The 14,997-nt window shown below is 40.4% G+C and overlaps 1 protein-coding gene and 1 long non-coding RNA gene across 10 annotated transcripts in view; one reads left to right on the top strand and one right to left on the bottom strand.

Moving 5' to 3' along the window:
* Positions 1-1,552: 1,552 nt before the first annotated feature.
* Positions 1,553-13,812, bottom strand: DUT (deoxyuridine triphosphatase). Of its 8 annotated transcripts, none has more exons than XM_063640716.1 (7): positions 13,548-13,812; positions 12,370-12,508; positions 10,281-10,372; positions 8,702-8,746; positions 3,134-3,208; positions 2,914-2,984; positions 1,553-2,482 (listed from the first exon to the last, which is right to left on the bottom strand). In XM_063640716.1, the coding sequence occupies exons 1-7, from the start codon at positions 13,570-13,572 to the stop codon at positions 2,426-2,428; spliced, it is 504 nt and encodes a 167-aa protein (XP_063496786.1). In that variant the 5' UTR covers positions 13,573-13,812; the 3' UTR covers positions 1,553-2,425. The 8 variants fall into 8 exon arrangements, with proteins under 8 accessions (XP_063496786.1, XP_063496788.1, XP_063496787.1 ...); XM_063640718.1 differs by lacking the exon at positions 13,548-13,812 and adding an exon at positions 13,288-13,410 and having other exon boundaries at positions 1,553-2,551; XM_063640717.1 differs by lacking the exon at positions 13,548-13,812 and adding an exon at positions 13,288-13,409.
* Positions 13,495-14,997, top strand: part of LOC129482738 (uncharacterized) — an 86,952-nt gene continuing 85,449 nt past the window's right edge. For both annotated transcript variants that reach the window (XR_008657801.2, XR_010121232.1), the window contains exon 1: positions 13,495-13,767. This is a non-coding gene — a long non-coding RNA (uncharacterized lncRNA). The remainder of the gene's footprint in view (positions 13,768-14,997) is intronic.

Below are 14,997 nucleotides of genomic sequence, written 5' to 3' on the forward strand. Positions count from 1 at the left end.
CATAGTGCTGGAAGTTCTGGCCAGAGCAATCAGGCAGGAGAAGGAAATAAAGGGTATTCAATTAGGAAAAGAGGAAGTCAAATTGTCCCTGTTTGCAGATGACATGATTGTATATCTAGAAAACCCCATTGTCTCAGCCCAAAATCTCCTTAAGCTGATTAGCAACTTCAGCAAAGTCTCAGGATACAAAATCAATGTACAAAAATCACAAGCATTCTTGTACACCAATCACAGACAAACAGAGAGCCAAATCATGAGTGAACTCCCATTCACAATTGCTTCAAAGAGAATAAAATACCTAGGAATCCAACTTACAAGGGATGTGAAGGACCTCTTCAAGGAGAACTACAAACCACTGCTCAACGAAATAAAAGAGGATACAAACAAATGGAAGAACATTCCATGCTCATGGGTTGGAAGAATCAATATCATCAAAATGGCCATACTGCCCAAGGTAATGTACAGATTCAATGCCATCCCCATCAAGCGACCAATGACTTTCTTCACAGAATTGGAAAAAACTACTTTAAAGTTTATATGGAACCAAAAAAGAGCCCGCATCGCCAAGTCAATCCTAAGCCAAAAGAACAATGCTGGAGGCATCACGCTACCTGACTTCAAACTATACTACAAGGCTACAGTAACCAAAACAGCATGGTACTGGTACCATAACAGAGACATAGATCAATGGAACAGAACAGAGTCCTCAGAAATGATGCCGCATATCTACAACTATCTGATCTTTGACAAACCTGACAAAAACAAGAAATGGGGAAAGGATTCCCTATTTAATAAATGGTGCTGGGAAAACTGGCTAGCCATATGTAGAAAGCTGAAACTGGATCCCTTCCTTACACCTTATACAAAAATTAATTCAAGATGGATTAAAGACTTAAATGTTAGACCTAAAACCATTAAAATCCTACAAGAAAACCTAGGCAATACCATTCAGGACATAGGCGTGGGCAAGGACTTCATGTCTGAAACACCAAAAGCAATGGCAACAAAAGCCAAAATTGACAAATGGGATCTCATTAAACTAAAGAGCTTCTGCACAGCAAAAGAAACTACCATCAGAGTGAACAGGCAACCTACAGAATGGGAGAAAATTTTTGCAACCTACTCATCTGACAAAGGGCTAATAGCCAGAATCTACAATGAACTCAAATTTACAAGAAAAAAACAACCCCATCAAAAAGTAGGCAAAGGACATTAACAGACACTTCTCAAAAGAAGACATTTATGCAGCCAAAAAACACATGAAGAAATGCTCATCATCACTGGCCATCAGAGAAATGCAAATCAAAACCACAGTGAGATACCATCTCACACCAGTTAGAATGGCCATCATTAAAAAGTCAGGAAACAACAGGTGCTGGAGAGGATGTGGAGAAATAGGAACACTTTTACACTGTTGGTGGGACTGTAAACTAGTTCAACCATTGTGGAAGTCAGTGTGGCGATTCCTCAGGGATCTAGAACTAGAAATACCATTTGACTCAGCCATCCCATTACTGGGTATATACCCAAAGGACTATAAATCATGCTGCTATAAAGACACATGCACATGTATGTTTATTGCGGCACTATTCACAATAGCAAAGACTTGGAACCAACCCAAATGTCCAACAACGATAGACTGGATTAAGAAAATGTGGCACATATACACCATGGAATACTATGCAGCCATAAAAAATGATGAGTTCGTGTCCTTTGTAGGGACATGGAGGAAACTGGAAAACATCACTCTTAGTAAACTATCACAAGGACAAAAAACCAAACACCGCATGTTCTCACTCATAGGTGGGAATTGAACAATGAGAACTCATGGACACAGGAAGGGGAACATCACACTACGGGGACTGTTGTGGGGTTGGGGGAGGGGGGAGGGACAGCATTAGGAGATATATCTAATGCTAAATGACGAGTTAATGGGTGCAGGAAATCAACATGGCACATGGATACATATGTAACTAACCTGCACATTGTGCAGATGTACCCTAAAACGTAAAGTATAATTAAAAAAAAAAAAAAAAAGATTTAAAGCAATTAAAGCAAAATAAGTTGCTGAAGGGGGATCATTTGAGTTAAATACAGGCTTTTTTTTTTTGAATCTGTAATTGATGTACATTTGATTTTAATAAGACACTGTTTATATCAGGTCACCACAAAGCAGATTTACATACAACCATCAATTGCAGAAAAACAAAGTTTCTTTTTGATCCAAACACCAAGAAAAACTTTGTGTTTTTTTTAATGATCTTTTCCTTGATCATAAAAAAAATAAAAAATGCAGTACTTTTAGAAGGTAAAGCTAGTAAGTTTACAGAAGTGCGAAACACCATTAACACTTTAAGCAAAAACTTTTTTTTTTTTTTTTTAAGAAAAAGGTATGACTTCTCGTTTTCTGTTCTTGGCATAAATTTTAATTCTTTCCAGTGGAACCAAAACCTCCTGAACCCCTTTCGGTGTCATCCAAGGCCTGAAAGATAGACAGGTAGTAAGCTTCACGGTTTTTTTAAGAGCCTCTTTCAATTTTCCTCTCCAGCTCCTAAGAAAAATACAGCCAGAATTCTACTCTTGCTATATCATCTTTTCACAAGGGAGATTACAGAAAGAAAATTAAATTCTAAAAAGCTCCATAAATTAGAATATTGTATAACTTTAAAAAATTCTAATAAAATATTAGAAGTTCACAGTATGTTTAAATAACTTATTATCCAAAGTAATACTACATAATAGCTACATGAAAAACATTTAAATTCTAAAACTAGTATTTTAAATTTGCTTAAAATAAGTTTAATCATATATACTATTTAGTTACAAACAACATATTAAATTCTCAAGATTATACATATTTCTTCACTTAAGATGTTATATTACTTATTTTCTATCATCCTTTATAATACTTACTTGAACTTCTTCTATTTCTGGATAAAAAATCCGTTCGCAAATGAGCTGTGCAATTCGATCACCTTTTTTGACTTCAAAGAAAGAACAGTTTATTACTGATGCTACTGACACATTCGCCACATCCTGTCTTATTCAATGAGAATTAAAGGAGTCAATATTAATTTACACATACATGACTGAAAATTCACTAAAATTATGTGAATGTATATATTTAACATACCTTCAAACTTTTCTTTGCCAAAATTAAACAGTACAACACCAACATTTCCTCTATAATCTTCATCTATGACACCAGCTAGAGAAAAGAAAAATAATATTATCTCCATTTTTGCTATCGGAATACTAGAGGTGTAAGATTATCTCAAAATCATTGTCATGTAGCTCTGAGATTTGTATTCTTACAATTGAATAAGTGAATCTTGCCCTGGTACTATGTGAAGCCTCAAAACCGAGAAATGACATTACTAAAATACAAATAAAAATTTAGAAAACAGGTCCTAATTTTCCAACCTGTCACTCTTTATGAAACGGCGACCATTTCCTATTTTAAGCTGGCAGTAGCAATGACCATCTCCAACCTACTGTCTACCCATGGCACACTTGCCAAAAAGACTAGGAGAAAATTACGATTTGGGTTTTAAAGGTTTTTCCTGGTATCAGCTTCCCGCTAATACCCAGATTGAAATACAATTGAGTCATAAATAAAAATGTCAAAAAGCCTAAAGCTCTGCAGTGGAGTAAATCAGCGCTGACATTGTTAAGCAGTAGTCTTGCAAATAGTAGAACATTCCATTTTTACACTAAAAATGAAGCTGAATTTTTCAGTTCATAATCTTCCTCTCCTTTTAATCTGAACCACCATCCTTTCTTAGAGTATGATTTCTCAGAAGACAGTAGCACATAGGCTTCATGAGTACAACTTTATATGTGTAATTAATACTTGTTTGAGATTATGAACACAGGGGGAGAAGATCTTTGCAGGGGAGACTTGAGCCAGGTCCCTGCCATAGCCCAGAGTTATACTTACCAGACTTGCTAGCATTATCTTTGAGCCAGTAATTTAAAATATTTACATAAACACAAGCACAGATAATACAGGTGCACCGGGCCTTTTCATTTTTTTATATTGATAAATAATTCACAAAGCATACAATTTATCCATTTAAAGTGTTAGAATTCCACAGTTCAGTGTGTCAGAGTTGGCCAACTATCATCACAGTCAATTATAGCACATTTACATTACCCTCCCTCCAAAAATCCCCTACCATATTAGCAGTCACTCCCCTTCCTCCTCCCACCCCCAATTTCCTGCTATACATGTTAATTCTTTCTCCTCAGTTTGTGAAAGGCTGGATGAGACTCACGTGAATCTAACTGAATACAGCTCCATGTCACATCTTACTTGGTATTAATATTCTACCCCAAACAAAAGCCCTGATGAAGGAAAAAATATGGAAATAAAAATAATCCTGTGTTCAGCTCAACGAGCAGTAATGCTATTTGCCCATACTCCTCATTATTTGAAAGCTGAGAAAACAGACAAAAAACCCCCAAAGCATACCCACCCCCCATTTTTTAAGAACAAGGGTAATTCCTAAGCATATCCTTTCAATTTTCTCATATAAGGGAGGGAAAAAAGCAAACCCTTAGGTCCACCACAGGGAAAAATATTCAGCAAAAACAACATTTTAGATTTTCCGAATGGATTATAACATACGTTTAAATGAACCCCTGTGCTTTATGCATGAATTACTAGGGACAAGTGAATCTGAATTTAAGCACTTCTTAAAAGGTTCCTGATGCAACACTTTTACGAGAAGAGTGAGTATAAAACTGGGCAGAAAAGCAGCAAAGGCAGTTCATCTCCTGTCAGGCCTGAAGGAAACAATCAATTATTGAACTTGACCAATTCCAATACCAAACCCTGCTTTATTTCTCCACTGTCAGTTGACCATTAATTTAGACATTAATATTTATGAAAAAATTTGATGTAAAGATGAAACCAGCTGTTTTCCACATTATCTATATGGAAAAAATTTTGACTGCAGGGACAATTTAAATCAGATTTAATGAAGAAATCCCTCAACATAGCATGTTGTTCCATGCTACAAAAAATGGCCACAGTAGGCTAGAGAACTTCCATGCTGGGAGATTTTGAGGTACAAGCTAATAATTCATCTATCTTGAATGAGTTAGAGAAAGACATGGACTGACTTCTGAACTATTGTTTCTACTTTATTCAAAAATTTTTAAATAACCAAAACAATACAAATACATATAAAGTGAAAGCTTATAATATTATCTTACCCTCCCTGAGATAGCTAATGTTACAGAAATACATCTTACATACTACTTTATTTTTTTCTATTTATCCTTTGAGATTAATATATGTAAATGTTAGCCATTCTTTTTAGATACAAGATATGGAAATATGGGATATCTCTCTCTTTCTCTTTCTTTTTTTGGCAGGGTCTCACTCTTACAGCTCAGGCAGGAGTATAGTGGTATGATCACAACTCACTATAGCCTCAACCTCAAGTGATTCTCCCACCTCAGCCTCCAGGTGCACAGGCACCACCACACCTGGCTAATTTTTGTATTTCTTGTAGAGAGAAAGTATCCCTATGTTGCTTAAATGAACCTCAAACTCCTGGGCTCAAGCAATCTGCCTGTCTCAGCCTCCCAAAGTGCTGGGATTACAGGCATGAGCCACAACGCCCAACCTGTACCATTGTTTCTATGTAACTATTCTCTTGCATAGTATCAGACACGGGCTACTTTTACATTTTGCTATAATAAATGAAGCAGCCCTTGGCCGGGCGCGGTGGCTCACGCTTGTAATCCCAGCACTTTGGGAGGCCGAGACGGGCGGATCACGAGGTCAGGAGATCGAGACCACGGTGAAACCCCGTCTCTACTAAAAATACAAAAAATTAGCCGGGCGTGGTGGCGGGCGCCTGTAGTCCCAGCTACTCGGAGAGGCTGAGGCAGGAGAATGGCGTGAACCCGGGAGGTGGAGCTTGCAGTGAGCCGAGATTGCGCCACTGCACTCCAGCCTGGGCGACAGAGCGAGACTCCGTCTCAAAAAAAAAAAAATAAAAAAAAATAAATAAATGAAGCAGCCCTTTAAATATATCCTTGTACATGCTTTTTATTTTCATCAAATAGGTTGCAAAAAAGGTGTAGCCATTCAAACTTCCATCAGCAATATTTGAGAACGACCATTTCCAAAATCCTTGCCAATATTTGATGGCAACAATCTCTTACATTCTGGCCAATACGATGAGTACAAAATGGCTATCTCATTGCCTTACTTTTCATTCCCTGATGACTAGTGAGGCTGGATTTTTTTCCTCCCATTTGTTGGATATTTGCATGTCCTTGTCTATATTTTGTCTATTTTTTTCTCATTTGTTCTTTTTCAGATAAGTTGCAAATGTTTAGTTGTTGGCTTTATAGTATCTTCTAACATACAAAAACACTCCCTTTTTGAAAGGCCTCTGCTACGTATCTGTAAAGTAGTCCTATCAGAACTACTCAAATGATTGGGTGTCTTGAATTCTGCAGAGATAGGTGATCTTTATGCTTGGGCCACGAAAATGTGAAAAACCTTTAAGTGATTAAAAGAAATTAAGAAGTTTGAAGTAAATTCAAATGTATGGCAGAAAAAAAAGGCCCTCAATAGTTTTTTTTTTAGCATGAATGCTGACCGTATAAAAATTTCAGTAGTTCCAAATTCATTTACCACCCAATTGCCATTCGACCTTCAAGAAAAGCCTTCTCTGCCTACAGGATATAAGTATCAGGGATATTTCTCCTCAGAGAAAGCAGAAAGTATCTTGAAGTTATCACTGGAAAAATCATGCATTGGAACTGGCAGAGTGATTAACTGACTTCAGGCAAAAGTTTTACTGTGTCAAGAGTTTGGCATGTCATTTGCTGGAAACCTTTTTTAGTGAAAAACTATCCACACCTACCAGATGTGAATTCTGAACAGAATCCTGAATGCTCAACTTTTCCCTTTGACCCTTATTTACAGCCTGGGATTTCTAACAACATCTCTCTTCAGAAATAAAAACTGTTGCCAACCATGATAAACCTGTGCCTAAGGGAGATTGTTAAGATTCTCTGCATCCAAGAACACACCACAATGTGATTTTATGAATAACACCATATCAACCACCAGGCAAACTAACTTTCCATTCTTTAACATGAATTTTTTTCCAGAAAGTTGTTTTAGACAGAGCAAAAATTAGTAACAAAGTCGAATAAAACAAAAAGTTTCCACATAAAAACAATCTGTGAAGTCCCTAAGGACAGAAATTATATCTCACAGAATCTAGCATGTGCCAAGTACTATATTAGGTATTTCCTACACATTATCATTTAATCCTCCTACCTCTAGAGACAGGCACACTAATTTCCATTGTAAAATGAAGAAACAGGCTCAGAAAGGTTAAGTAATAACTAGTTAGCGACAGAGCTGGGACCTACATCCAGTTGTTATTCCAAAGCTCCCATTCCTTGCACAATCATTTGAAACTTCATTGAAAATATATACAGTCATTTATATCCTTAAGTTACAGTCCCAAATGACCACAGTTGACCTTGTAAAAGCATTTTTGAACATCGGGCCTAACTTACAGAGCCTAAGGAATCCTCAACCCAAGAGTGGGCTGTCAATGTCCATCCTGCTATGTAAAACTCAGCTCCCCTTTAGTCCCTAAAGGGTGTACTTTTGGGGTCCTGTCTTGTCCCACAGCACCACCTAGTGACACTATGGAGACACCACACCCACCAAATGTTAGACTAAGGGGGAGGTCTAGGATAGCCAGGTTTCATTAAGTGCTTAGTTAGCCCTTGCAGTGGCACATAAAAGTGAGCTAATTCTGGACGTGTTTAGTTGGTGAGGGGGATGCAGCAGGGTAATCTCCACAATTAATTGCAGTGGAAAGAACAAGGGGGTTGGAATCACACAGAGACTCCACTTTTTACCACATATCCATGTGGGCTCATTTCTAAGCCAGTTTTCCTGATCTGTTAAAAAGCCTCCATAAAGTAGCTCTGTAAAAACGGGTGGAGGAGGAGATCTAGCACACCTACTTATGTGGGGCCAAGATATCTTGTTAAGTGAAAGACTCACTACTGATGGGATAAAGGGTCAGTATGTAGGGACCACTTAAGTGGGGTCTGAATCCCAGTTGGAGCGGACCTGAAACAAGGCAACCACATCAGGAAAGTAGAAATTTCCTTACAATAAGAGGAGTAGCTCTGTACCAAGAATAGTTAGCAGAAGACACTGAGGGTTCTTCATGAAAGGTACCACATGAGGTAGGGTTAACTTTGAGAAACATGAGAAAGGCTTTCTTATAAGGGAAACAGGTAACACAGAGGACTGTCTTGACAAATTTAGAGAAAAGTGTTTTCTCTCCTGACTTCAGGGGAAGATTTTCTTCTTATATTTTGCTAAAGACAGATAGCTCTCTTATGAAGAAAATTCTTACAAGATAGACTTGTGTTTTCTAGAACTTTTGTTGCTTAAATAATTACTTATTACATTATTAAATCTGTCATTATTATTAGGTAATAATTATTTTAAAAATTAAGTTAGTAGTTAAGCAAAATATAATTGCTTAAAATAACCACAAAGCTTTTCCTATTATAACAAGCTTTCCTCTAATCATTTTCTTTTCTTAAAAATAAAATCTGTCATTTGAATATTACCTTTTAAACAAAGACAAAGTAAATACTTGCAAACATTTACAGAACAAAAAAGGAAATATATTACCTCCTACATCAATAAAGTGTTTTGCAGCCAAGCCTGACCGTGGAGCTAAAAAACAAAAAACGAGACATTGGTTATTTTAAGGGGGAAGGGCTATATCAGAGATAAATGATGCAATTTAAGCATGTCATTCTCTTCACCTATAATATCTATATCTTCATCTTAACTTTAGCACATGGTTTTGAATTAAAGAATATATATTCATCATACTGCATTACCAAAGTTGGAAAGACTAGTTTAGAAAAATTCCACAAGGTTTTAATTCAAAACTAACTTAAACCACTCCCATGTGACTTCAGTCAGAATTTGTGGTGCTGCAGACAGGGGAGGACTGCTAGAATGAGGTGAAAGGTGAGCAAGCGGGAACAACTGTAGGCTGCTCTTTCAAGAAATTAAGCCTCAAAGGGGAAGAAAGAGAAGTATGGCCAGCAGGAACACACTACTGAGGAAGAAGACTTTGGTTTTAAGATGGGACACCACAACATGTACAATGTAGATGGGAAGGGAAAGGAAGAGGAAGAGAGAGGGAAACAAACCTAACCAAATAGTAGCAGAGCACAGCCTACAATTTGAGACCCCACTATTCATGATTCAGATGCCAAAAGACATGCCTGTAGGAAACACATGAACCAGAGTAAGATAAATGGGCTAATATCAGTTAAGTAAAAATGCCAAAAACTAAGTCTCAATGATTCAATGCTAGTATACTTTTTAATCCTAAAAAACGAAAAAAATAAAAAGCTAAGGTTACACCTTATTATTGCAGACTCAAGCATCAGGCCTATAATTAATTATCCTAACTTCCAGTATTTTATTTTAGAATAATTTAAATCAGGCACTTTGTCAATAATGCTGCCTCTTTCTGTACTAACCTTTATTTCACTCCATCTCCTGCCCCTTCCCCTGAAAAAATTCTAAAAAATGCAGTCAATGATGCTCAAGAGATGAGATGAGACCCCATCTTGTTATCTTTTAAGGGCTGAAGTACTGGCAGTTTCCCCACTCATGGCTAATAAGATAGTGCCAGTCTAGCTCCTTTCCCTGGAGGAAGGCGTCACAGCTCCATTGCCTCCTTTATGTTTACTCTGAAGTTAGTCAAAACGAACTTACGCTCTTGCAAAGAACTGTCTGGTAACAACTGATCCGCTCCAGAAAAATCAAACCTGTTGACGTGTACTCCATTTTGTCCTAGCTCCTCCCAGTGCCTCTACAACACTGAAGAGTATCCCTTACCCTAACCCCATGGCCAAACAAGAAAAGGTTAAGTAGGCTTACACATTCTGGGACCAAGAGGTCAGAAGTTTTACTCTCATAATATAAAATGCCATGTTCTGAGAACAGCCTTCCAGGCCAATGTGAGCCTAAAAGCTCCAGTGAGGAAGGAGAAAAATAAAAGGGTCAAAAACAGGCAAAGCAGAGATGTAAATAAAGCCTTTCAAAGAGTGCATTTGCTATCACAAATGGTGCTTCTTTTAGGACACAGCCCAAGCAATATTGCCTGCTTATTACCCCAAATGAAACAAGAAGAATGTATCACAAAGGAGAACTTGACAAATAGTTCTCTGTTTCTTAAATGACTTACCCACTCTTCCATAACACCCAGAAGGGAGCGCTATCTGAATGTCCGTTTTCACAACAGCTTTTTCCATAGGTGGTATTGTGTAATCATAGGCACTAAGAAAATATTGAAAGAAAATAACTGCAAATCTATTTATAAAATTGTTTTTATATTTTCTTTGTGACCAAGCATACAAAATTGCTTTCAGTGTATTTAATGAATTAATGCAACTTTAGTTTCTAAAATCAACCTTGCTATGATGAATTACCAATTCATCTTAAAAGTTTATGAAGAAGGTAGAGGTAGCTATTTTATTATAAAAAAGACAGCTTTAGATAAAATAAGTCTCCATGAATATTTTTGGTGGTATGAAGAGATGTCAACATTGTAAATGTTTGCCCCTGAACAGAAGTTTATTGGGAAACTGAGGTACTTATTAGCGTGAAAGGGCAGAAAGGCAAACTTTCAAAAGGTGGATGCTTTACAACCATAGTTTGAAAAGGGAAAAAATGAAGAAAGAACAAAGATAAAAGGCCAACTACTACTAATACTAGCTATCATTGATTAAGCCTTTACTATGTGCCAGGCACAGTTCTAATTGGTTTACATATATTAACCCATTTTATTCTCACAATCATCTGTGTGATTAGGGAAAATCTGCAGAAGGAAAGGAGAAAATGGGTGGACAAAATAAGAGACAAAGACCTTGATAAATTCAAGCTTAGGCTACGAATTTCCTGGCTGAGGGAGAGAGCTGATCACTGTGAACAGCCCCTGGAGACGGACCTTACTTAGGAACAGAATTCCTCTAAGGTCCACGTAGCAAATGCTGCTACTCTTGCTATTACTGTGGCCCTCTCCTGGGTAGAAATTTAAGAGATTTTACAATGAGCAGAACCGGAAGTTTACTCTGGAGACCTTAATTAAGTCTGGTAAAGCAGTACCATACTTCCTCTTTTTTCACTGAAATCCCTCTTTAAACAGTTAAGCCCTAATTTATTACAGATCCATTATTTCCATGTCAATTTCAGTATACAGAAAGTCACCTGTGTTTATTAGGAGTCTACCTAAGGTATCTTAAATCAAGGACTCCCCTAGGACTCAAAAAAGTGCTCCAAAATATACTTTGGAAAGGTCTAGTCAAACTATATAACTCTACTTTTATTCATTAAAATTAAGAGACCGTAGTTTTTCCAGCTACAATTGTCCATACCTACTTTCCTTTTCCTTTCTTTTCCGTTGCTATCATCATGCACTACTTTGTCTTCTCCTGTGCTTAGACCAATAGTTCTCATGTTTGAATTACCTGAGATACTCTAAACTAAATCGCAAGGCTTGGGATTTAGTCTAAACTCTCCTTCCCTCTCAGCATTACTTTTCTCCTACCTTAATGGTTCTAAGAACTGGGCACAGTAGTCAGATGAAAAAAAAAAAAAAAGCCCAAAATTCGGGATAAAAAATTCTACCATCTTCAAGCCTCTGGGGAAATCAATTCAACTCTTCACAAACTCCCGCCTGTGTAAAAAGTAACACTTATCTAGTTAAGGATTGTTGTGGGGACTAAATACAACAGCATACGGACAATTTCTAGTACAGGTAAAACGTGCTGTAGAGATGCAAGTGTGGTAGATCACAGGCAGCTCTGCCTTTCGTATTCGGATGCCTTCTGAAATTCCGCCCTGGGGCCAGATGAATGTATAGAAAATAACTTTAAGGCAGATGCATCTTCGTTCATCCTTCTTAGGTATTTTCACGCTCACATCTAGGCTCTTACCTTGGTTTTTCTATTGAGCACAGCATCACCCTCAGGCCACTCGAAAGCTACCATGGGCCTTCCTATCTTCTATTTAGGAAGCAGGCACAATTAGGCACAATAAACGTTGCAAAGTAACGCCCTGCTAGACACTGTATAGCTATTTTACTTATTCTGCAGCCTTTGCCCAAATCTCTATTTAATTTATGCCAAAGATGAAAGCTAAAATTTTCAACATGAAAAAGGCAGAAATCCTATTTATAGGTAGTGTGTTCCTGTGATCTCTTCGGTGACTGTTTCTAGCTGTGGCAGCGGATGGCCGGCCCTTCCCAGCCTCCTCGCCGCGAGGTCCCCGCTCACCTGTACAGGTCGTAGCCCGCGGCGCGCGCGGAGCCCCGGGTGGGGGCCGTGGCGTGCTCGGAGAGCCGGGCAAAGCGGAGCTGCATGCCGCCCTCCTCCGCAGGCCGGGCCCGCTTACTGGGTGAAATGGCGGGTGTCTCTTCAGAGCAGGGCATGGCAGAGCCAGAAGGCGAGCGAGGAAACCGCCCGGGGAACAGGAGAGCAAGCGATGAGTGGCGCCACAGGTAACCCGCCCAAACCGAAATTTCCCGCCAGCTCCGCCCCACCCACCGCCCCTCCGGGACGAGTCCACAGTTCTGGCTGAGAGGGGAGGCGGGATTCACATTTTGGGTTAGAAGCCCTTCTCGGAAAGCAGGTTTGGGATCGGAAACTACTGGGTCCCAGGCAACTTTCCACATTCAGCGCATGGGGCCGACGTTGAGGGGGAGCTTCTGGGGCGTCGCCCTCACACATTAGAAAGCCGCCCCCTCGCCAGGGGACCCCAATGGACCCCCCCCCGCGCGCGCGCGCGCGCGCAGAGGGGCCGCTCGCCGCCCTACTTCCCCCACCGCCTCACGCCGCGAACCTTCCTTCCGGACAGCCAGGGCCCCTCGCCCGCCCTCTCCTACCCGGCCCGGGCGCCGGGCATCCCCCTGCCTTAGGAAGCTCGCCCTTCCAGCCCGCGGCCCCGACTGTACTGGCTCCGCGGCAGCCTCGGCTCAGGCGGCCAGCGCTGGACAGCGGACGGGGAGTCCTGTGCTGCGCGGCGCGGCCGAGGGGCGGGCCTGGCCCGGAGAGTACCGCGGCCTCGGCCCTCTGCCATGCGCCTCGCGCGTTTTGCATCGCTCGAAGCAGAGACGGAAGGAATTGGTAGAGCGCGGGGCGAGGGCAGAGGGGAGTCATTTCCCCCAGAGTTTGGGCTGGTTGGGTCCTCGGCACCTCCGGACGTGCGCCAGGCTTCCACCTTGAAGACGCGCGCGTCCCGGGAACATGACCTCGGAAGCAGTCGCAGCCGCAGCCGGACGAGGGGCGTGGAGAGGCGGTGCCCGGGCCCCAGGAAGAGGGCGCCCTTGGCGTCTTGAGTCTTGCTGCCGCTTCCGGCTGTCTAGGCCTCTTGCTCTCGCTCTTCTTGTTTGCCCTCGTCCCAATTTTTCCGAGAGTGTCCGCCAGGCCCGGGCCCTGCTCCTGGGCTGACTTACCTGGGACGGCACCGCCCGCAGCCATGACTCCCGGGCTCTGAGCTCAGCGGCGCCCTAAGCGCCGGAACCGCATCTCGGCGCCTGTGACAGTTACTGCGCCCGGGGCTGCTCCCCAAGTTGTGGGCAAGACTCCGCTCCCGATTTCCTTTCAGCACCGAGTGTCAGACGTTGTAGTGTTTATTCGACCGGAGGCAGGGAGGCCGCTAGTATCCTATCACAGGTTTGGGATAACCCAACAGAAACGCAGCGGGAACCACTTGGCTAGGAGTCGAACAAGGATCCCGGGCTCTGGTGGTGTATAGTTTACAGTGGGGGATAAAGCAGTAACTTTCTGGATAGTTGTTAATAATTTTTTCTGAGCTGCAATTATCTCGTTATTTCTCACAAAAATCTGCGAGCTGAATTGAGTGGTTTGAATTTTCAAAACTAAAAAAGCTGTGGGGCAGTTTTAGAGTATTACTGGGGAAGTTTTAAATTCGTTGCTATGCCTTTCCACACAGGCCCCACCTTTTCGGTCTCCTTAACTGGTTCCTCTTCGTTGTTGGAATTCCTTTGCATGAGGCTATGGAATATACACTACCTTCTCTGGACGTTAACTATTAGCTACACCTTAAGGACTCCCACATTTATGCCTTTAGCAACACGATCCGAGCCCTGCAACTTTTCGACCTCATTTTGAGCCAACATTATTTTGCTCCCTGATTTTGCTGAAGTACTTTCTCCAGTTATTTACTTAAAATGTTCACGTGAGAGACATATTATTTGATTGCTTGCTTGTACTAAGATGTAATGATTGTAATGACTTTATTTTCCTAGACCCAGATAAAAGTCTCGCTTCATTCATGAAACTTTTTACAATCAGTAGTGACCTCTGCCCCATCTTATCTCTTTTAACACTTACTATATCATTCATTAGTCGTTAGCCATATACTCATTGTGTAATCTTCTGATGTATATGCATTTTATCTCTCATATGAATTAGAGTCATAAACTTTTATGAATTCTTCAAAGCACCTACTTCAGTGTATTACACAAAAGTTACTTGTTTGGCTTATTACAATATCTAACACCAAGCAGGTTACCTGTTATTTTTTGTTGTTAATCTGTATACATAAAGTGTTTATTGTTACTTTTCAGCTGAGTTTATTTTAGACTAAAAGAGAAACGGCCATAATCTAACTGGCAAAAAGTAATAGGATTCTGAGCCAGTAAGCATTTAATAGAACATTCTTTATGACAATAAAAATGTAAGTTGTTATGAACGTACACCTTAAATACAAGATAACTGCAGTTAAGAACTAAACATGTTTCGACCATAATTTACTTCATGGTTTTTTTTTTTTTTTTTGAGACAGTCTTGCTGGAGTGCAATGGCTCGAAATCGGCTCGCCCCAGCTTCCTCCCAGGTTCAAGCAGTTCTCCTGCCTCAGCCTTCCAAGTAGCTGGGATT

Source organism: Symphalangus syndactylus, chromosome 5 (assembly GCF_028878055.3).
Source record: "Symphalangus syndactylus isolate Jambi chromosome 5, NHGRI_mSymSyn1-v2.1_pri, whole genome shotgun sequence".
Taxonomy (NCBI): Eukaryota; Metazoa; Chordata; class Mammalia; order Primates; family Hylobatidae; genus Symphalangus; species Symphalangus syndactylus.